Genomic DNA, 23,179 nt, shown 5'->3' on the forward strand with positions numbered 1-23,179 from the left:
ATATCCGTCCGTATATGAGCTCCACGATCAGTCTAACCTCTTCAAGTGCAATTAACGGCAATCTTTCATCGCTATCCCAGCATACCCACGACCCACGACCCATGACCCAGCCCTACGAGTAGCGGGCGTCGGCGAGCCCACCCGTCGGCCGGCTAGTTTGCTTTCGGCCAGAAACGAGAGGAGCCCGGAGAGCCTTTGCACGGGTCTCCAAACAAGTACCTACCTACCTACCTTACATGTGTATCTCCACTTCACCCCATGATGCTTGAACTGATGGATGGGTACGCTGTAAGTACTTCAAATTTCCCAGCCGAAGCACGATGGTTCAGATGCAGGGATTCCCGATGTCTGGGAGCGGATCCATCTGATTGGTCCATGATACGACGTCGATAGGAAGCCCGGACATGAGCAGTCGTGGCCCTCAAGAATGGTTTGTCCCCCCGCGTAGTACTTGCTCGTCGGGTCGTCTGTGGATTCGGGACGGACTCCCGCCTTTGCGGATTGGATTGCTGCCTGCCAGCTCGGCTCACCCACAGGAGGAATTCCCTCCCCTTCCTGGAGTCCGCGGCAGATGATCGATAGGTGGGTGGGTGGGTGGGTAGGAGCTCGATGAAGACGAAGGGGGGTAGGCTCGACTGACTCACTAGTGATGATCACAGAGCGGGCTTGGTTGGCCATGGCTCCTGGCGCAATGCGCGAGAAGAAAGAATGGAACCTAAAATATTGCTCCTGGTTTGAGTGGTGTTGGTATATCGTTTGTCAATAGATGAAAGGCACTAGGAATAAACATCTCGCTTATCATCTATCTACCTACCTACCTACCTATCTACCCGAACCCGATATCAGATACTAAGAGGACTTTTATCTCATCTTCGAATTTCTCCTCTCCGCGGAAGTTCTCTCTGCTTCCCGACTGATAATCCCACAGGGCAAGGACTCTGGAATTAACCCAACCGAGATAATATATAATCGTAGAGCAAGCAGTCCTGCCAGCAAGATCCACAAACACAACCGCTTCAACGTCCAGCACATCAACATCGCTACCTAACTCGTAGCCTAGAAACCAAACACAGCACACATCATCCATTCGCCGGCTTCCCATTAGCCTCCAAGACCCCAAGGCCGTCATCATCTCAAGCAGGTCGAAATCCCAAATCCGAATCCGCTCATCCGCACAGAACATTTTCCTGGACGCTTCTCCTTCCACGCCCTGTTCCACAGGCACAGGACTTACTTCGCTGGCTAGCTATCTGCCCCCTCCGCCGTGGCACCTACAGCAATATAGTGTAGCTAGACGCGAGACCGTTAGTGAATCCTGCCTGCTGCAGGCACGACATCGGAACACACACACACACACACACACACACAGTCACGACAGTCGTCGTCGGTCAATCGATCCCGAATCGGCGCACAAGAGAGAAGGGGGGGAGGGGGGGCTGTAAGTGTCTTTCCCACTGCTCCTCGATCTCCCGTCTACTGTGTTCGCGAACACTTACAAGTCGGCTCTTCCGAAGAGCTCGTCGTGGTGGGGAGGGGGCGGGAGAGGGACGGGTCGATTTCCTTCCTTCACCGTATGTACGTGGCTCTCTGCGCCTCGCAAGCCATTCCCCATTCCTCACGTGCCGTGCCGTGCCGTTTTCTTCTCGTACCATATAGGTACCATACACAGCCTCCCTCGATCGCAATATCTACGAGCCAGCCAGCCTTATCAGCGCGGCCAGCAAATCAAGTTCACGCATGCGCAAGCAAGCAAGCTAGCTTTGAAATTGGAAATGATCGCCCATTTATATATATATATATATATATATATATATATATATACTTCGTATATCTTCTTTAGGTATTCCTTACGTGCCGCGCATGCATGCGCCAGGCACTTTTTCCGTCAGGAATTGGGGGCTGGGCTCTTCGTCGGCTGGTGCTTTCTCCTGCCAGACGGTCTATACATATATATATATATATATATATATATTGGGCGCTTACATCGCTTCCATGGCGGCTCTGGCAAACATCGTTGATTCCATGACGGCCATGTCTGCTCTGCTGCAGGGAAGTGTGAAATCGGATTCCGGACGAGAAAAATGCCTCATTCATTGGCTGCGTCGTAAAGCGGACAAATAGCCGTTCGTGCATACAGCTAGCTGCAAGTGCGTGTGCGGCACAGCAAATCTGGAAAGTCCCGGTTGGTAGACAGATCTGCACGACGACGGGCCGCTTTTCTCTTCTGGGCCTTCCTCCTCTCTGCCTTTCTTCTGCAGAGAAACGGTTCATGGGGAGCGATCGATGGGGGTCTGCATGCCTTTTCGCCGAAGAGGCCTATAGGAAGAGAGGAGAAGAGAGATGGGGGAAATAGATCGAACGACGGACGGTGGCTTGTTGAGCCGTGCCCGTCCTTGTCCCCGGTTCTTTTTTGTCACCGAGTAGAGTTGCCCGGGCACACGACCGGGCTGCGTTGCAGCGCTCCGAAATGGGATGGCGGAGCTCGGTGATGGGTTAATTACGCGAATCTGCGGATGAGGAAAAATCATGGCCTCCTCTCTCGTCGGAGGGGAAGAGGCACAGCAAGCAGGACTAGGACAGCAGGAATTCGTCACAGGCTTGAATGAAGGAAGTTGGCTGCGTTGTGTTATTTTTGGTATCGCATCTCGATCCGCGTGATGATAGCCGCGATTTCCAGGCTGACTAGGAGCCGCCGACCTGTTTGGGGAACGTGGATTCAAACAGGGCGGCGAGTCGTGCGCGAGGGTAGCGAAAGAAGGATTGCGGCGGAGGCTAGCTCTGCGGATATAAGTAGGTGATTTCTGGAGGCTGGAACGGATGTGCAGCCGCGGATGAAGGCAAGGGGACCATTCAGTTCTTCTGCTCGACGCCATTTGAGGCAGTGAAAGGAGGACCACGGCGCCAATGTTCGTGGCAGTGAGGAGGGATGATAGGCGTGGTCGACCAAGTGATTTCGAACCGGTGCTGGGTGTAGTATGTCCTCGAATGTTTTAAGCGTCCTGAACCTGGAACGTCGCACTCACTGTCTGGCCATGCTGCATCTCGTCGAACTCTTTCCTGCACAACACATTCTATTAGCGATTTGTTTTCCCTTCATGTTTTCCTACCGCATCCTTTCGCAAGTTGTTCTATTTATTCCTTTCCAGCACAGCCTAGACTGACTTTGCCACTTTTTCTGCTCCTTCTACTCTTCGCTTCGACCCCGAGACTACCATACACAAGGCCTTTCCTTGTGACTCTTTCTCTTTCTCACGACCCCCAAACTCACTTCCACAGTTCTAAATCCTGACTGGACGATCAGAATGGTCCTGATCTGATTCCGTCTGCGTCGGTGCGAAGGTGTTTAAACACAACATGCCTCCCTAAAGATCGGAGTCGCAAACCCACAAAGTCAATGACCAAGGCCCGACGCACTCGCGTAGTATAAACAACCCTCGCAGGCTTCTCCTTCTATCCGTATTGCTTTGGTTGTCGGAAATCCCTTGCTGTAATCGAGGTCTCGCAGAGTCTCGAAAAGGAGTCTGTGGGTATTTATGACTATTTGCCTCTCGATAATCAGGAGAGTGTCAGCTTATATCGCGCCGACACTGGCACCCAGCCTGCTTATGTTTCTGGCTTGGCACATGCGTAAGCTCATCTCATTGCTACCAAGACGACTTTGGCGACGACAGAGGCTGGAAGCTAAAAGCTTGCCCGATCACGCCTTCTACTCCATGTTGAATATCAGGAGGAGCGACTGCTTGATTGATCACTGTTGAATATAGCTACTTAGTATACAGCTTCAATGGCTTCTACCTATATGCAGGCTGCTCAATGCCACTCTTCCTAAAACTTTCCAGTTGCCAATCAATGCAATCAGGAAGGGCTCTGCTCGCGAGTGGGCGTGCATGCTCGCTGGAAGATCTATCTGATCGAGACTCAGGATCCGCAATGCCACAGAACTGTTCCTGTATGTAAGCACATGCATTCGATCCTTCGATCCCTCCTGCCTGCCGCTTTGGTGCCAGGTGTGTTTCCAAACCTGGCCTCAGAAGCCATGGCCGGCACGCCGCCAGCAATTACCTCCTGGGATATAGGGTCTGATGAAGGGCGATTCGGAAGAATCAAGGATATGAAATAGTACGAATTACGTACACGACACGGGGAGAGCAAGAGACGGGTATTGAGGGAGAAGGAAGAGGAGAAGCGCAGGTGGTCTGAGGGGCGACGTGTATGTCCGATCGATCTTGAACGAGGGGTTGTAGCAAGAAGAGCTCTAGTTCTCTTTCGTCTTTATTCTCTTATTCCTCCTTTCCGACTTTACATGGTGCTGAAGAAAATTAAGCATCCCAACTTCTAATGATGCTAGATAGGTTTTAAGGCAGGCCGCAAGATCGCTTGATTGATACAGTATGTACATGATAGGAACGAATAGTGCGGAGTGAATTAATTACACGGGGATGGAATACGCGTATACTATTAAAGAGAGAAGAAGAAGAGCCGTATTGGAGAAGGTGGAGTGTATGGACGTACGTTAACAGAGGAAATAAAGTTGGCAGCTCAAGTTAACAAGTGTCAACGACCCAGAAGCCTCCCATCAAACCCCCCTCCGCCTCTTTTCAGGTCTAAGAATCAAGAAGAAGGAGAAGAGAATAAGGTCCAAGAATTAGAATCATAGGCATCGCAAGAATAGGATCTGGCCCCTCTTTCCTAACTCGGTTGCGAAGAGATCAAATCCCAAACCGAGGTTTCGATTCCCGAAAATCCTCTTGTCAGACGCTCTTCGTTTGAATCAGTAACTGGAAGTGGCTCGGAAACGGCTCTCCATTGAGCGAAGGCAAAATGAAATATATATATACATGAACATTCGTCGTGGAAATGGGTGTTACGCGATTCGATTACAGTTACAGCGAACCAAGCGAAAATGTATGCTCGTGTCTTCACCTGTCGATTTCTTGGGAGATCAAGACAGCAGCTCATAGGAAACAGGTACTTCTCTTCTCTTAAAAGAAAAGGAGGTTTCGACTTCGATTTCTGCAGTGAGCTGGCAGGTCGACGGGGGCTTGTTTACGCCCAAGAGGCGCGCTTATCAATATATCTCGAGTGCATCGCTGAGCTCGAGAGGACAGCGCTTCGGGACGAGGAAGCACCGTATCAGGTCTGTTGAATACTGTAGAAGCACCAAGAAAGAGCTGTCGTATAGAAGCCCGACAACAAGGCTAGACCTCATGGTCCTCACAAAGAAGTGCAAAACAGATGGGTGGAAAGCTCGTTGCTTGTTCTAGCTACTGGGTGTGTGCCCTCCTCTAGAAGTTGGGCCCTGTCGAGTGCGGCCCCAATGGCTCTGGCAGGAAGCACGGCAAGCAGGGTGTTTACAATACCCTGGTGTCAACCTGCAAGTGGCTTATCGTTTCTCCGGTCACAAATATCACAATGAAAGGGGAACTCGGTGTAGAGAACGGCTCTCGGTATTGGTAGAGACACTCTGGGCTTAGCTTGCCGAGCGTTTCCTCTGTTCTGGCTAGCTGCTTTGCTAGAACCAGAAATAATCTATTCGCCTTGAATAAGCCAGCTCTGGGAGGGAACCAGCAGAAAATCAAGGCCAAGCTTCGCCCTCAGCTACGCACCTTGACCTTAGAGTCAAGGGCAAACAAACTGACTAACAAAATAACTAAAAAGCAAGGGACAGTGTGTGTGCCCGCATAAATCTTTGTTATGGAGGTTTGATGACTTGAGGTGATGGACCAGACGCGGTTCACACTTAATATCAAGGGGAATCGAATCGATTCGCCTAGCTCCAATATTCACCTACAAACCGGTTCATTTCAGAGAGCTCAAGAGTCCAGAAGAACGATTTTAGCCACACGTCTGAAAGGGAGCGAAACCTATCCGCAACGGGCAGCACCATGCCACGTCTGTGGGTCTGTCGATAGTTTGTCGATTCCGCCTCGTCAGACTGAGATGTATTATCCGCACTTGCTCGGACGCGATTCCAATCCATGTTACTCGATCACCGTGTATCGGAATCCGATTCCTCTTGTCCTAGAGCCTAAGAATAGTATGGCGAAGAAGCTTTCCTTTCCGTGGTCTGAGATGCAGATCACGAGAGCACTTCAGCATAGAAGCAACCTGAACAGAGACTGATAAGGTGGACGTGGTCAAAGAAGTCCGCGCTGAGGCTATAAAGCCTGTACTCCTTAATTCAGATAAGTTCAGCAGCACGACGAGAGAGTGCGCTAAGTTGCAACAGGTCTAGGAGAGGTGTTCCATAGTAGCGGGAATCGCATATCGAAAATGTAACAGAAGAGAGGGCTGCAAGATTGACAGCCGCTGCGGAGGTGTGATTTCCGCTCGGCCCTAGCCTCCTATCGTGATATGGAAAGGCTAGCATAGGAGAGTAGAGGATGAAAGGAGCTTGCACAAATAGATTTGGTTTTGGAGTGTAATACTGCAGGGTCTTTAACCGGGTAGGTAATGCTCTGTGATTTGCATTCCACGATAGAAGTCCCAAATATACCTTAGAAATAACGTGGACACTGCGCTAGTAGGAATACTCTATCTATTATGCGTTTATCGCCGGTCCGTAGCCGACTCATTGCACCGACTAGAAAAGACGATGCCATTTAACTATGCGTCGTAGAGCGTCACAAGCGGAAATTCCTTGGCTCGAGGACGTCCCGCGTTGAGCCGTCAGTGATCGACGCCCACTTGGGTTTGGATCTGTAGGGTTTCCATCGAAGAAATCTCTGGCCAACGTAAGGCAGTATCGATCTCGCCATCGGCGCAGCCTGAACGAAGAGGGCTCCCGATATAACCCCCTTTGAAGTATCAGATGTCCCTGCGTAGAGATTCCGCAAGCTTAAAAGTACATCGGAAAAAGTTTTCGGGAATGCGTTTCATCAAAATTTGGTTCGGGTGCAACTTGATAGATCAGAGATATGCTTGCAGCGAAAGGTCAAGGTGGCAGGAAAGAAAATAAGGCGGAGTCACAGGGTGTCTGTCGCTCGGTGCGGAATAATCCGGATTTTGAATCCGCATCTGCCTCGAGATATTATCTTTCGTCTGATTGCAATATGTGGTAGTAGTATTCGTTTAACGTCCGCGGTTCGCTTAAGGCTAGTCCTATGACCTCCCGAGAAGTATGTAGACGTGCAGCTAGCTCCTACGTAAATACATAGAAACACAAGACGCATATGGCGTACAAAGTAAGAGCAAATCGAGAGTGGACGGGTGTTTAAAGTGGAGGTTTAAACCTTTGAGCCATCCTCATGCGGTAATTATTAAGCCTGTACAGTGATATTTACCTTCTGAAACCTTTCTTCAGAAATTAAGTCAGCTAACTAATTGTAGGGATTACTCAGTAGTCACGCATGTTAGTAGTAAGTTATCTCGGCTCCGAAACTTTTCTACTGAAAACTTCAATCTGTTTATAAATATATAATATTTCTACTATTACCATACGTAGTAGTAGCGTACAAACTCGACAACGTGGCGCGCGGGGCTGCTACTAACGTATAATCTCTGTCTCTTAACTGATCAGTGCGCTGACTGCGCAAAAAGCCAATTGACCTAGATAAATCAGAGTTTAGAAAAGAAAAAAAAAAAAAAGTAAGAGAAGTATGGAAAAGACTGGTGGGCAGCCCTCGATCTCCAAAATCGCCCCTGGTAAGCTTCAAACCTTCAAGAGAATCTCGGGTAGACCAATTAGCCCTCCGTGCAGTCAACGCACTGATCAGCTAGGAAATAAAGATTATACGTTTTGAACAGCCCCGCGCGCCAATTTGTCGAGTTTCGTACGGTACAGCCCCAATAATTACCGCCTGAGGGTGGCCCAAAAGTTTAAATCTCCACTCTAAGCGCTCTGCTTTCCTAGCCCTCAGGCGGTAATTATTGCGCATATGAGGTAGTACAGAGTGTCTTTTACCTTTAATCCCATCGACTGTCAATACACCGCTTTTTCGAGTGGGGACGCTATCCAACCTCCACCCAACGTCTCGACGCGTAAAATAGAATCACAACCAACTCTTTTCAGACTCTTTGGAAACTTTTGAAGGAAGAGGCGATGACCTATATACACTATTATTGAACTATACGTTTATAGTAAATCATTCGTGGTAGGCCCGCAGATAAGACGCCCGCTTTAAAGTTTCAATGTATCTACTCAGAATCATTAAAGAACAATCTTTACGCGTAGTTTAGTATGATAGGCGTTTCCTCAATTGTGAAAAAGACCTATCAGTATCATTTCTCATCCCTCTCTTTTCTTCCTTCTCTATAGCTCCTTATATAGCTCCTCGCGATTGGGATGGCAACATGAAGCCTGGCTGGAAGTATTGAAAAGTACGGAAGATTTGCCTTGCTTGCAACTTGACACTTTGCAACGATCCTTTCAAAGTATACTATAAAACCTATTATCACTCAAACGGAGTTAAGATAGAGGAAGATGTTTCTCGCATTTTGATATTAGAATTTTGTATTTTTGTACTACGTACTTGTATTTTGATAAAGGACTTCGTTAGGTTTTAAGATATGCCGAAGCATTACCGAAGATCCACGGGCTTTGCGCACGCGTTTGAAACAGCATAAGCGAGACCCATACGAAAAAGCGGTGTATTGATAGTCGGTGGGATATTGATATATTATTTGAGATCTGGAAGCTACTCGAGCGGCCAGTAAGTACCACGCGTACAGGCCTAAGTGTTACAGCCTGAGGGTAGGTTCTCGCTGTTTTTATAAGCTTTTGTTCTACCAGGCTATACTCGATGACGTCTAAACAACTCTGTCTTATCGTTCTAATTAAAGCAACAACTTTATCCTTTTCGATCGAATCCTACGCTTCGCGAACAACTCTTCTTAGTCGAAGATACTTTTGATAAACCTTGAGATATTTCTTATGAATATACTCACGATTTTTTTTTTATCGCGGACAGACTCCACAATTCCCTTGGAAAAGGCCAGGGCTGCGGCATTCAGAAAGTTACATGTTGACATTTGTCTGTGCTTTAGGATAGCGCAGGGCTTTAAGGTTCTGTTTCATTGAGACCGAGCCACTCAGAAGGCGGACCCAAGCTTGTCCAATGGAATTGTGGAGTTGGTCCACGATAGGAGAAAAATCTCAAGTAATCCTTTATCTGATTCCAAATCGTTTCGATCGGGAGATAAAGCAGGCTATCCGATCGGCTCGTTACTATTCGGGTTTTACCAGAAGTCTGAACCACGGGAAGAGAAATGGAGTCATCTTGGCGGTAATTTCTCCATTTATTATCATAAGATCTCAGCTCTTTCGTTGGTTGCTATCCCCTGTCAAACTGACCCTCTTTTTCCGTGTTTCAGACTTCTGGAAAAACCGAGTACAAGCTTCCAAAACATCTACGGAGTATGAACCGAGCAGCGTGTCTTCTAGCCTTATCTTGCTGAAACTCTACTTCGGGTAATCGCACAGAATCTTATTGACGATTAGCGTAATACTCTTCTCGAATACTACGTAATTTCTACAATTAATCAATTCTAGTCTTTTTCTTCAAACAACCTTGGCACTCGATCGAATCTTCCGCAAATTCCCTTTCAAAACATCTATCCGATGTTCCGTTGATCTCGACGAGTTACGCAATCGGGGTGCCAACGTTCACTACGTACTACTAGCTCGACGAGCCACATAAACTTTCCGATGCTTTCCTAGCTAAGCCCGGGTCTCGTCGGTAAATGATATCTTATCTTATTGATCGTCGGTCCAATTAACGTGCTCGCAGGCTTACGTTATCCTATCGGTAGCATGATCGGGTGTTGAAAAGAGTTGTCTTTGCTAAAGTCGGCGAGCAAAACCCTTTTCATTTCAGGTTGTTCGAATAGCCTTTTCCCCCGCAATTTAGACCTGTTAAAGCAGGGATCTGATTCTGCGGCGTTTCTCGATTAGTTAGTGGTGTTAAAACCCAATCGATACGACGTTTTCTTGGTGGTGTTTCGAGTACAATAAAGAGTTTTGGCAGGATTTTGCAGGTGGATTTCTGCAGGTTTTTTGCAAGTGGCTTTGCGCATTACGAAAGAACCATTGCAAGGGGGTTTCCACTGCACCGATCATAGTAATATACTCTTATTCGCGCTCGCACTTGAAAATGCCGAAATGTCTTAAAACCGGGGTTTCTTGCTTCAATAGCAATATAAATCGGTGACGTTCCAACTTACAAATCATCAATTAATAGCAGATGGATCGGCACATATTGATGAGGAAGAAGATCGATATTAGCATTATCGCTTAATATATTTTGTACAGAAACATGATGCTGCTCTCGATTTCAAGCTATAAAATTTTGATTTTGCTGATCAATTCGCGATACGATGTTTGTATCTTTTATAGCGCAGTGTAATTAAAAGTATTAGTAATTATTTGCGAACTCTACTCGGTATACGTAGTACAGCCTCCTACTATGCAACCTTATTATGCAACCCTTTATCAACTGACGTTCAAAGCCAAAAGCCTCTGTACCTTGTACATAAATCAGTGGAGCGAGCTAAGCTACTTTGAAGATGGATTTCAACCTGCCAGTGGTTTGCATAACCTGCAGACCACGAGTAAGATTCAGCTCTGCTAAGTAGAGAACTTGCAGACCACGAACCGGTTTCGGCTCTTTTGGAACTAGCTTACGGAGGTATAGCGATCGAGTAATTCCTTTTGTTTTGATTTACGACGCAAAACAGCTTAATCGAGCAATACTTTTGCGATCCTTCGCTTCGTATCGCTGAGCGCGATAATACAGTCTATATTCGAGAGAGATGAGAAACAGGTTATTCTAACATTTTTCGAGTTTCCTATCAGCCTCGGTCACAGCCCGATAACTGTAAGGTCCACAATGATAGGGAATCACTATTCGAGGTTCCGATGAGGCTCCGTTGATATCCAGACTGATCTCTAGCCTTCTAAACTCCTGAACTCCAGGGGATTCTTAAAGAAATGAGACCTGTGTGGGCAGGTGACCGAGCCGAGCCCGCAGAGCCTCCGACTACCTCCGAGTGGGTTCTGCTCCTGACATAATCGATCATTTCGAGTAAGATCGGAAGCTCTAAAAGCTCCAAAAGAATCTGCGCCAGGTCGGGATTTTTTACAAATTAAATTCAAGGTAACCGATGATTACTTATCGATTAAAATTGGAGTCCATTCGGTAAACTTTTGCTACTACGTATGTTTAAGACGATTGCGACATGGGAATATACGTAGTACCTACTGGCCGCACGAGTAATAAGCATTGCTATCTATTTTTAGAAAACGCAAAACTTTCGGGAAAATCTAAAAAAAATTAGCAAAAAGACCTGTAAGGGCGAAAGATGTCAAGTCAAGTCTTGACAGCTTTTCTGGGGGGGGGTTTTTTTCTCGTTTTTTTCCACGTCAAAAAGCGTGTCGGCAGGGGCGTAAATCCATTTGCGTAGTAGATTGATTAAGGTGGACCAGGGTACCTTAATATTGGAGTGGACGGATCTATTAATATGTTTTTTTGGGAAGAAAACAGGTGGGAAAGCTGGAGCTGTCAGCTATGCTAAATCCCTCTAGTACCGAGGTATCAGCTCGGGGTCAATACTTGACTGTAGGCAAGCTTTCTGTTAGCTAGGCAAAAGAGGGGTTGACTCTTGGCTTGCGGAAGGTACAATAGCCTACGGGGGGAAACAATATGGATGAGAACATCGCGACCTACTCCGTATACGTCGCTGATTCCATTGTTCTTTCGCTTGACCTTGAAAATGCTCGCATCTCTTTTCGTTCATTATTCTTCACACTTCACGCTTGAACGGTGGTGAAAGGTCCGCCTTTAGGTTCCGTTCCGCCGGGCCAAGGGAGAGTATAAATCGTGGGGGTTGGTACAAATGGCTATCCTCCGGGCCCTTTAGGGTTTGGCTCTTGAGTTTACTCTTGAGCCGATTCCAAAGTACTGTACAACGTACTACTACTACTACTTACTACGTAGTATACTGCAGCTCTTGCATGCATGAGAACTTAGTTGCAGAAGAGCAAGCCATGTCCAGAATTGTGTCGACGCCTCCAGCCCCTCAAAGAGACAAGCTGGGAAGCAGATGACTGACTTCCCAAGCCCCCTTCACGAGTCGATCCTTCCACCCAGCACCCGTTCCAGAGCGGAGATTCTCCTCGACCTGAGGTCTTCTGATGCCGCCACATGTGAATGAAATCCCTGAAGCTTTTCGTCGCCTTCGGGGGTGAAGGCGAATGCGAACGTGACCAAAGTTCCAAACAACATTTGTATGGGAAGATGCGGACGAGTCAAGGAATGCCTGCACCATTGCGTTTCTAGCGCCAATGCTTGCCCAGACCAGACAAAGCCTTGAGCCTCGAGCCTTGAGCCTCGAGCCTTGAGCAAGCACGGCATGCCTAGCATGGCATGGCATGCACACCTATTATCTCACATTCCGTACATCTTTCTCTCTCTCCGCCTCTTTGTTCAAAGAACACGGCCAATGAGTTCTACCGAACATATTAAATGATCAAGACACCAACGTGGCAAAGGAGTGGGTGTACCACATGATGGAAAAGTTGTCTGGATTGGCCAACGTCGGGGTGGAAACCCAATCCGCTATTGCAGTGCAGTGTAGTATAGCGTGTTGTATTGTAGTACGGTATGATTGATGTATTGCCATGGATAGATTGGGCGTTCCGACAAAAGAAGCTACGTAGTATAGGTATTACTATAGTACAGTACCGTACCGGTATGTACAGGAGTTCCGTATGCACGTCCTTACGGAAGTAAAAGTGTTAGCGTCTCCCAAGGGTTCCCCTCGCCATCGAGATCCACTCCACCTGACCTGTGTACCATCTACTACCCTCGGCCAAGATGCTCAGCGCGACGCCGCGTCCTCTTGTACTCTTTCCGTCTGACCTGCGCTGACATTAGACTCGCCATCCGTCTTGTACATATATAATACATGTCCTCTTTCAAACTTCCCGTTTCTTTCATCCCTTTTTCGCCCCTTCTCTCTCCTCTCTCTCTCCCTCTCCATACTGTTCTGGCGTAACCAACATCCCGGACACAGACGCTCTCCCACGGCGCGCAAGCAACGCAAAGCGAGGCAGAGCAAAGCAGAGCAAATAAGCTTCAGTCTGCCATCATGTCCTCTTCACTCGCGGCCTCGGCGTCGAGGACAGCCTCCGCCGCAGCCTCTGCTACGGCTACCGGTGGCAATCGTGCGGCCCCGCAAGGAGGAATCCTCGAGGGACTCGATCCGACTGTCTACAGTCCCAAAAGCCCTTATGTCCTGTTTATCATCCAGGTAAAGATCATTCCTCGCCTTGTTCCTGCAATTGGGGCAGGTTTGGCCCATGGGTAAATCCCGCCGCGCCGGGACATGGCTGCAGGTACCCTACTGATTCGGAGAATACCGGATCGGTTGGTGTTGCTCGAGTCCTCGCGTTTCGCAGTTGCGGCGACTTTCTGCAGCATCAGGGCTATCAACGTCTTTCGCAAGTCATTTGTGCTTTGCCACAATGAAAAAATGTAAGCAAGCAGCTAACATGCTCCCAAGGCAGGAATTATCATTATCTTCTGCCGTATCCTCCATTACCCGCTCCAAAAGCTTCGACAACCCAGAGTCATTGCGGAAGTCATTGGTGGAGTCATACTTGGCCCTTCCGTGTTGATGAGGATCCCGGGATTCGAAGAGCACATCTTTCCGCCCGAATCTATGCCGGGCCTGACCCTAGTCGCCAATCTGGGCTTGATATTGTTCCTCTTCTTGGTCGGGCTGGAAGTCAACATGCGAATGTTCCTCTCCAATTGGCGCGTGGCGTTAAGTGTGGGTTTCGCCGGAATGGTATTACCTTTTGGGCTGGGCTGCGCCATCGCATATGGTCTGTACCACGATTTCAGAAGTGACCCTGGAATTGTGCATGTTAGTTTTGGTGTCTACGCTTTGTTCATCGGAACAGCCTTATCTGTAAGAACTGTGTTGCAAGCCTTGGACGGCAAGTAGCTGATGCACTTCTAGATCACAGCTTTTCCAGTCCTATGCCGTATCCTTACGGAGCTCAATATCCTTCACACCTCCGTTGGCATCACAGTTCTGGCTGCCGGTGTTGGAAACGACGTTGTCGGCTGGATTTTACTCGCCCTGTGCGTGGCACTAGTCAACAATGGTTCGGGAATCGTAGCACTCTACGTTCTGCTATGTGCCATTGGGTGGATTCTTTTCCTCGTCTTCGCAGTTCGCCCCGTCTTTTTGATCTACCTGCGACGCTCGGGAAGTCTTCAAAATGGTCCGTCGCAAGGCGTGATGGCTGTTACTATCCTTATGGTTCTGGCATCAGCCTTCTTTACCCAAAGCATTGGAATCCATGCCATTTTTGGATGTGAGTTGCTTAAACCTGGGACGTTCCATCAGAAACTAACGATTTTCTAGCTTTCATTGTCGGGCTCATCTGTCCTCATGAAGGTGGATTCGCCATTAAACTTACCGAGAAACTTGAAGACCTCATTTCGGTTCTGTTTTTACCCCTATATTTTGCGCTGTCTGGACTTGGGACCAACTTGGGACTGCTAGATGATGCTCAGACTTGGGGCTATGTCATTGGAGTAATTGCGATTGCTTTTGCTGCGAAGATCATCGGTGGAACCTTAGCTGCTAGAGCCAACAAGCTCATGTGGCGTGAAAGTCTCACTATCGGATGTTTGATGAGTTGCAAGGGTCTTGTCGAACTAATTGTTCTCGTAAGTGATACTAACATATCCAAATTGTCAAGGTGCTGACGACACAGAATATCGGTCTTCAAGCCAAGATTCTTTCGACGAGAACATTTACGATGTTTGTTGTAATGGCCCTTGTCACCACTGTTGCAACGACACCGCTTGTTATAGCACTCTTCCCACCCTGGTACCAGAAGAAGCTTGAGGCGTGGAAGAGAGGAGAGATCGACTGGGATGGAAATCGCTTGCTTCATGGCGGATCCAGCGGCGCCAGTCCCCAAGAATCTCTCGACAAGTTTCGTAGTACAGAGGTCCGGAAGCTGCTTGTCTACCTCAGACTTGACAGCCTGCCCAGCCTGTTCACGTTCATCACTCTACTGGCCAATGACAGAGCCACTGTCCGCACAAAGGTCCACAAGTCGAAAACCTCTGGGCTTTCCACAGTGCCCGAGGGTGAAACTGCTGATGGCTCCACTATGCCATCGTCCAAGCGTCCTTTCGAGGTCCATGGTGTACGCATCTTGGAATTGACAGAGCGGACGTCTTCGGTCATGCAGAGCTCAGAGCTGGATGATTACCAAGACCCCGTTGTCAATGCATTCCGAACTTTTGCACAGCTGAATAATGTTGCTGTCTCTGGAGACGTGTCTGTCGTACCTGAGGACTCCTACGCGGAGAGTTTGACCAGTCAGGCGGCGGATCATTCCCCGGACCTTGTTCTCATTCCATGGAACGATGTGGACAACTCGGCAGAGTTCGGCCTGCAGCACGATTCTCTTCCTTCAGGAAGTCAAGACGCTTTCATTCAAAAAGCGCTTGAGACCGCTACTTGCAATACAGCAGTCTTCTACAACCGTGGCTTCGGTGGCCCAACATCAGGTCAAGAGCCCCCTAAGCTCACCCGAACTTTCAGCAACCATAGTAAGCGAAGCCACCGCGAGCCAGCTGCTGCACCTGTTGTCGATCGAAGCCATCATATATTCTTCCCATTCCTTGGCGGGAAGGACGACCGCGTGGCCCTACGCTTTGTGCTCCAGCTTGCACAGAACAGCAATATCACAGTTACCATCGCCCACTTCAACAGCCCGATTAAATCCGAATCTTTCAAAGAGCCAGAAGTTACGAGCAGTGACGTTTCCTCCGACCTTCATGCCAATTCTTCAAAACTCACCATTCACGAGACAATTGACACCGAGACCTTGTACGCTACAGCTGCTCAAGACAAAGCGCTCCTGCACACGCTCCGCGATTCTCTATCCTCGGACCTGGCTAGCCGTGTTGTGTTTGTGGATGTAGCTACTACTACTCATATTACGGACTGCCTCAGCCATGCTAGACAGGAAATCGGGCAATCTCCTAACAACGCTGGTGATTTGGTTGTCGTCGGCAGACGTAGCCATGTGCGCATCACCGAAGCCTTTCAGACCCACAATCCGGAGATGCGAAAGACGCTTGGTCCTATTGCTGAAGCTATCATTTCTGGTGGTGTTAGGGCCAGCGTGTTGGTTCTTAAAGCCGGTGATCGCGGTCTCGACTCGTAGGTACTAGCTAATCATCTGGACGGGCATTTAGGGCGTTGAATATTTGGATTGCATCGAATTCAAGCGCCATGGGATAATTTACGAAGGTCATGATATACCAGAATTGCATAACACGATTTTTGGATTTATGCATCATTGTGCTGCAGAGGTTAGCAGTCGGGAGTTGGACGGGAATATTCGTGTTTTGAAGCAATTTATGAGATAGCTACATATATAGCTAGACAGCATGATGTTGGTTTATCAATGCATGCATTGTACTGATCTACGAGACGGAGGTGCGCCAAACATAGCGCCGTGAGGTCCTTTGGTAGTTGCTTTAAGCCGACCTGCACCCTCTTGCGGTCGTTTCTCCGTGCACTTTACTGCTTTTGTCATTGCGAGAATTTGCATGATTAGAGGTCAAAACCAAAAACTCGGACACATGATTGGAGAAGATGGAGCGGAATCGAGAATACCGCTATGATTGATTACCTCTGGTCTCTGTCTCGCTCTGCTTACATTTGCCTATATCCTCAAACAGAACTCATCTCATCCTCATCTCTTCGTCCTCATCTCCTCATCCTCTTCATCCCTTCATCCCTTCATCTCCTCATCTCCCCATCCTCCTCACATCCATCCTCACCATCCCCTGGAGCTCAAAGTCGAGAAGCGAGTAAAAGTAAAAGTAAAAGTAAAAGCTAAAGTCTGTCATCAAGTCTTAAGCGCCTCCCTCGCGCTTCGCATACCTACTCCTCCTCGATCCTCTCCTCGTATAACCGATTGGCTACTGCTGGTGCTGGTGCTGGTGCTGGCGCTGGTGCGTGGTTGTTTTGGGTCTGGGTCTGGGTCTGGGTCTGGGCTGTGTTGGTGGGAGAGGTGGTGGAGGAGGTGGTGGGTTTGGAGGGTTTGGAGGGTGGCATTTTTTTGTATTTCTAAAAAAAAGAGAAAAAAAAAATTATGGAAAAAATGGAAAAAAAATGGAATAAAGAGAGGAGAGGAGAGGTGAGGTGAAGAGAGGAATGGAAGGGATTAAGGAGGTTTGAGAATTGAGGTTTTGAAGTCGAGGTTGAGGTTTGGAATGAAGTAGGTGGGTGATTCTGCGAGGGAGGTATGGTGAAGGAGCTTGTATGTGTTGTTTTGGGGGGGGGGGGGGGGGTGATGGATCAGATTTTTTGGAAGTATATGATGAATAGCTTCGTAGACGAGTTTTTATGACACGTGAAGGGGTGGGAAGGGAAGAGAAGAGGAGACGGGATGGGTTGATGAGAGGAGAGGAGAGGAGGAAGTTTTCTTTACACGCGCCACGGGTGGCGAGGGAGCGAAGGGGCTATGGCCGCCGGCGTGGTGTATCAGCGAGCGAGCGAGCGAACAGCAGCTAGGTACATATGATGGACATCTACTTATCTGCTACACCATCTACTGCCTTATATCTGTCTTTCTTTCTTTCACCGATCGCAAACGAGTGAACGTATATCAGTTAGTGCAAGATCTCGTGAGAGAAATCTATCTAGCAGGTTGTGCGGTTACTACTATACTGTACTGATATTACGGCTGCTAGGTTTAGCTTTAGCTCCTTCCTCCCTTCCTTGGCTATTCTTAGACTCCAAATACGAATATGAATACCGTTAGAGAGATGATGCAAAATGCAAAAAATTGTGTCGGCCGGTGGGATGGGATAGGGCGAAGAGGGTTGGTTGGGTTGGTGAGTAGGATGTGTTCCACTCGTGTCTGTTGCCGGTAGTAGTGATATACGTAGTACTACCAGGGCCAAATCCAAATCCGAATCCAAATCCAAAGACCAACACCGATACCGATACCGATACTGATACCAATACCAATACCAATGCCAATACCGTATAGTCCCTACACGATCAGCGCGCCCCACCACGGTTGGGTTTCCAGCGTGTCGTACAGCCTTAACGCCGAAATAGGAAGCTGATTTAGGCGCTGTTTCCGTGATCGCGCCTTCCTGCGCCTGAGCACTGATCAGTTGGTACTCAGAAATTAAACGCGCATCCTGGAGATCAGTGGATTTATTGGGTGGGTGGTGGGGTGCGCTTATCGTGTAAGACCCTACGGTGTTGGCATTGGTATTGGTATTGGCATTGGTATTGGTATTTGAATTTGGATTTGGACTTGGACTTGGATTTGGTACAGAGAGCTTACTTACTTACTAGCTCACTTGCTTGACGAAAAGAAGTAGGTAAGTAAGTAGGTACTCCGTCCGTTTTGTTTGCATGAGATGAGCGCACATGCTGCCTAGAAAATTATTGGAGGAGACAGGGAAGGGGGGGGGGGGGCGATCGAGCGCATCGAGTCAAGGAATGTTATTGTTATTTGTTATTATGCCCGATCTACTGTAACAGAGTGCTGTACTATTCTCTGCTGGGTAAGGTAAGGTATCCATACATATAGTTAGTTATATGTGTTTGGGAGCTTGGCGTTAGTGTACTTGCCATCTCTGCTTCTTACGTAGTAGTATATCGGGGATTCCTTTTGTAAAGATATTTTGTTTTAAAAATACAATGATAGGAATGCTTGTTTCTTCGAAGTATATTTACGTATGGTCTTTGTTCTTAGTTGACAGAGCTCAACTTATTTGGATGTTGCTGTGAAGTAATCTATTCATAACGTAAAGCTGGCACAATGAGCTTCCTTCCGTACGCGCCTGGCTTATGGGGTGTAAGAACTATGCTGTATATGTACAGTGCGGCTCGATCCGCCACCAAACCCTCTTTTGTGGTTGGTTATATACATGTGAGATGTTTGGTCGTAAAGTAGGTTTTATTCAACTTAGGTTTAATCCGGCGGATATATATATTTTCGAAGAAGTGTGCACTGTGCTGACATTGAGAAGTAGACTGCAGAATTTTGGACTTTGTCATTTACGGAAGAGACAGAGACTATGAGTCTATAGTAGGTAGATCCGATAATTAAGTCCAACGAGGAAATCACGCAGATGCCTTACATCTCAGACTCCCTGTATCGGAGAGAATATCGTGATATCCTTATCATGCGAATCGTCGACTGCGATCTAGACACCTCCGGCTCGTGGGAGACTGGAGATAGGATTGGTACTCTTTTTTGTATATGCAGATCGGAAAAAAGGGGTCTGCTTAACGACGGCTCTAGGAAATTTGTTCCTGGCCTGAAATATCTGGCACGTATAGTCTTCCCAGCGCAGAACCACGGTGACTCTTTTGAGATCTCTTAAAAAATCCATCTATGAGTGGAGCGAACGCATTTGCTCCCAAATAGAATAGGTGTACCTTCACCCTCGCTGCTAGATGTCAGTGGCAGCCCTATGCACCAGTCCCAGGCCTGAAGCGCTCCAGCCCGAGGCAATCGGCCATCTCTCCCAAGGCCAGTGTGTAAATGAGACAAGTCACCTACTTGCCGCTGTCATCCCCTTCCTTTCAGTTCGCAGGCCGTTATGTGAATGGAGCGTTCGGCGTAGCTGTCGGATACAACTTCTCCAACTTCGACACCGCCTTGGCGCAGTTTGAGATCATAGCTTGCAATATCATCCATCGTCCACTCACTATTCAAGTGATGCAGCTCCAGCGGGTGGAACCACCGCTAAAATTATCAGCATTATGTGCGGACATGTACACCTTCGGAAACCCCACGGCCGTTGGTTTCGGTGCGAAATATTGGTTTGTGGATGCACCGCTCGCTGCCTCTCTTATTACTCGGTAAGATCATCAACGTGTACCGCCAACTTGGTATGGGCAGTGGGGAGTCCGAGTGTTCTAGCTTGCGTCAGGAAGAGCAGGTCCTTATTGATCGCCGGCAGTATTCACCATCATCGGCAGCTTCATCACCATGCTGCTCGGCGGCAATCCTTCTCATGGACTTCCTCGGATTCCGCCTCTGAAGAGACTCACTCGGGCGCCTTTCTCCGAGCTCTCTACCGCGGAACCAGGCAGCCCAGGTCGCTACTTACTCGGCATGCTGTTATGCTTTTTGATACAAGCATCGTTTACCATTCATTGCTGGACCTGACTACGTGCCGATGGCAGCTGGCGAGGCGAAGTAAAACCCCTTCAGCGGCAGCGACTCCTAGCTACGGTCAGACGGGCTCTCCGCCGAAGACATCCTCATTCCGCATGACGGTCGACCCAACACTCAAAGCCGCTTTCTCTCCCTGTCTGCCTGCCAGGAGTGGCCACCTTCCGGTAGGAGGTCCGTCGGAAACACACGTGACATAGTTATCAGCGGCCCAGTATCATAACAAAAATAGACGCCGAAGCATAAACTATCTCAAGACTGAAAGGATGAAAGGAAGCCCATCTAAGCGAGCCGACGATGAATTCCATACGGCTTATCTTACCGCTAGAGTGAACACTTACTGTGAAAAGAAAGTGACTACCGGTATTCGGCTGTGCTTTCTCCAAACAGAAGAAAAAAAAAACTTTCGATAGAGCTAAAAAGGGAGGAAGAACCTAGCAATATCTATAGGCAAGGGAGAGATCCATTGGCACGGGTTCCGCCGCAAGGGGAAATAGTAGCGAAAGCCGACTTGCAGTTTTTATTTTCTTTTTATTCATAAAAAAGGAATTCATGAAGGACTCCGCTTAATTGACAGAGCAACATAGCAGTATGAAGTGTCAACAAAGAGAGGTACGCGCTATTGTATTATACATCTGTCATTATTGTACATCCAGAACAGCATGACCTGTTACGTCAGCCGATTTTAGCAATGTGGCCCGTCGCACGGATTTTCATTCCACGTTTTGTGCACTGGTCCGTTCCCTCCTTCCTAATGTCTCACTTCGTAGGACCCTTGAGTAGAAAAGTAGAAAAGTGAAAAAAAAAAAAAAAATCATCACGTAGGGTTGACTAGCTCTACACATCTCATGATAAACCGATAATCAACGAGAAAGAGAACCGAATTGAAACCTGCATCCGAAAACCGAGATTTGGGAAAAAGAAGAAAAAAAAAAAAGAGTAGAAAAAAAGAAGAAAAAAGAAGAAAAAATACTGCCCCGGAAAAAGAAATGGATTAATCAAGCACCAATAAACCAATACGAGGCTTTTGTTCCGTCGTAGCCCCTCCTCCATACATACATATACGCACGCGAGGATAGCTAGCTAGCTAGCTAGTAGCTAGTAGCTAGTACCTAGGTCCCGAACACACAGAAGTACGATTGATTTTTCTTTTCGTCCTGCATACTGCATACTTGCATATTTCCACGGGAGATGAATTGAGGTTGATAATTATACTTTGGGAAGAGAGGAGCCGGTATGCAGGTACGCGTGCGAGGCAGACGGGCGATTGGCGGAACGGGAACTGCGAAAGCGGGCTTTTCCCCCTCTCGAGTTTCGTATCACCGGGGTGTTTTTATTGGTTTTCGTTTCTTCTTCTTCTTGTCCTGATTCTTCTCTATTTTTCTTCTGTCTTTGGGTAACACGTGGGGGGAAGAAGTGGAGGATGTGAGTTTCGTACTGTATGTGTGTATATATATATGTATGTATGTGTATATTTGTATTGTAAGTACAAGTCTTATGTACTGTGCATACCTACCTATGCGTTATATGTGAGTGTAGGGCTTAGATGAGGTTATGGTGAGATTCACGTGATCTCAATCAAATGCGATCCAATCGAACTTTCAAGTCAAGATCCCTTGGCGCCGGCGCCGGCGATGGTGGTGGTGGATCCCCGCCGAGGGAGGGGTCCGAGGGATTGAAATTGAAGGGACTGAGCGTGGCATGGTCGCCATGGTGACGGGTGAACTTGATCGGTTTCAACTTTCTACTACTACTAGCTGAAGAGACCGATCGATAGGTATGTCAAGAAGATGGACGTCACGTTCTGAGTTGGGGATGGGGGCGCTTGTGAGGTAGGTAAAGTCCGACAATACCATAATATCCGAGACTTCAAACACAGTCGGGGTATATTCCGTAATCTAAATATACTTCCAGCTGGTGAGTGATGTGATCCCGATAAGTAAGCATCAGTAGGTACCGGTATCAGCATGTACGTAGTATCTCCCTTGCGTCCCCTTCCTTCACAAGTTGCGCCACCTGCGTCGCACAGCCTTGATTGGGCAACAGCTGCTTGGTGGTATTGGTTTTGGGGCGCTTGGTGGTGGCGCGTGGAGAATGTTCGGCTTGCTGCTGGGCAATCGGACATTGTACAGTAGCTACAACTAGAGTAGCTACCGTAGTACAACTAGTTGTAGCTGTGCCTAGGTACTTCTTGGTCTCATTTAGTTTTCCACCATATTTACTTCTAATAAGACGAAGACCCTTTATTGTTCCTGCAGTGTCATGGCTCCTACCATTCTCGGGCGGGCAGGCAAGCGGTGAGGAGAAGATAGGGTTCAGTGAAGTACGCTGTCGCCGTAGCCGAATCGGATATTTATGCTCGGTTTTTCTTAACTATCACTTCGTTACTTTTCAGCACCGGCCGGGACTGACTGAGAGTCAGCCCCAGTGCTCATCGCATTAAATTAGACGCAAGGGAAGTCTCGTTGTGCTAGTCCATATCAGATCCTGAGATTCGATCATGAGGAGTACAAGACTGCGTTGTCCGTATGTACTGATGATTGGCGAATTGATTTGAATTTTTCGTCCAATCCACCCGAAAACCGGATTTGTAAGGACGGACGTTCATGTGGTGTTTGGTTTGGCGGCGGCTGTTGTGCCCTAAACGGAGCATAGCTCTTCTCCGGACTGTGGATGGATTCCGAATTGACTTATTATTACAGCAGCAAAGTTTGCAAGCCGAAATTGATACCCTCTACGTCATACAGAACAAAAACAAAAACAAAGACAAAAACAAAAACAAAAACAAAAACAAAAACAAAAATAAAAATAAAAACATCACCACTTCGTATATTTTACCTGTGCTCGCTTGGCAGATCAATCTCGCGGAGAAATTCTTCGTGCCGCCGTTTAGGCAGGACGCATGCAACGTCTGAGCGTAGGAAAAGCAGATCGATCCAGCAGGATGTTGTTCCGAATATACCTGACGAAAGCTACGTAGTACCTAACTTC

General features: G+C 47.8%; 1 protein-coding gene across 1 annotated transcript; it reads left to right on the top strand.

Moving 5' to 3' along the window:
• Positions 1–13,086: 13,086 nt before the first annotated feature.
• On the top strand, positions 13,087–16,198 carry L3040_003155 (uncharacterized protein; the record flags this gene model as incomplete). The annotated part of the gene is made up of 5 exons (XM_066154362.1): positions 13,087–13,248; positions 13,501–13,911; positions 13,963–14,323; positions 14,374–14,681; positions 14,729–16,198. The coding sequence occupies 5 exons, from the start codon at positions 13,087–13,089 to the stop codon at positions 16,196–16,198; spliced, it is 2,712 nt and encodes a 903-aa protein (XP_066012332.1).
• Positions 16,199–23,179: the final 6,981 nt, after the last annotated feature.

Source organism: Drepanopeziza brunnea, assembly GCF_022702325.1.
Source record: "Drepanopeziza brunnea f. sp. 'multigermtubi' strain 214-2 chromosome Unknown ctg4, whole genome shotgun sequence".
Lineage (NCBI taxonomy): Eukaryota > Fungi > Ascomycota > Leotiomycetes > Helotiales > Drepanopezizaceae > Drepanopeziza > Drepanopeziza brunnea.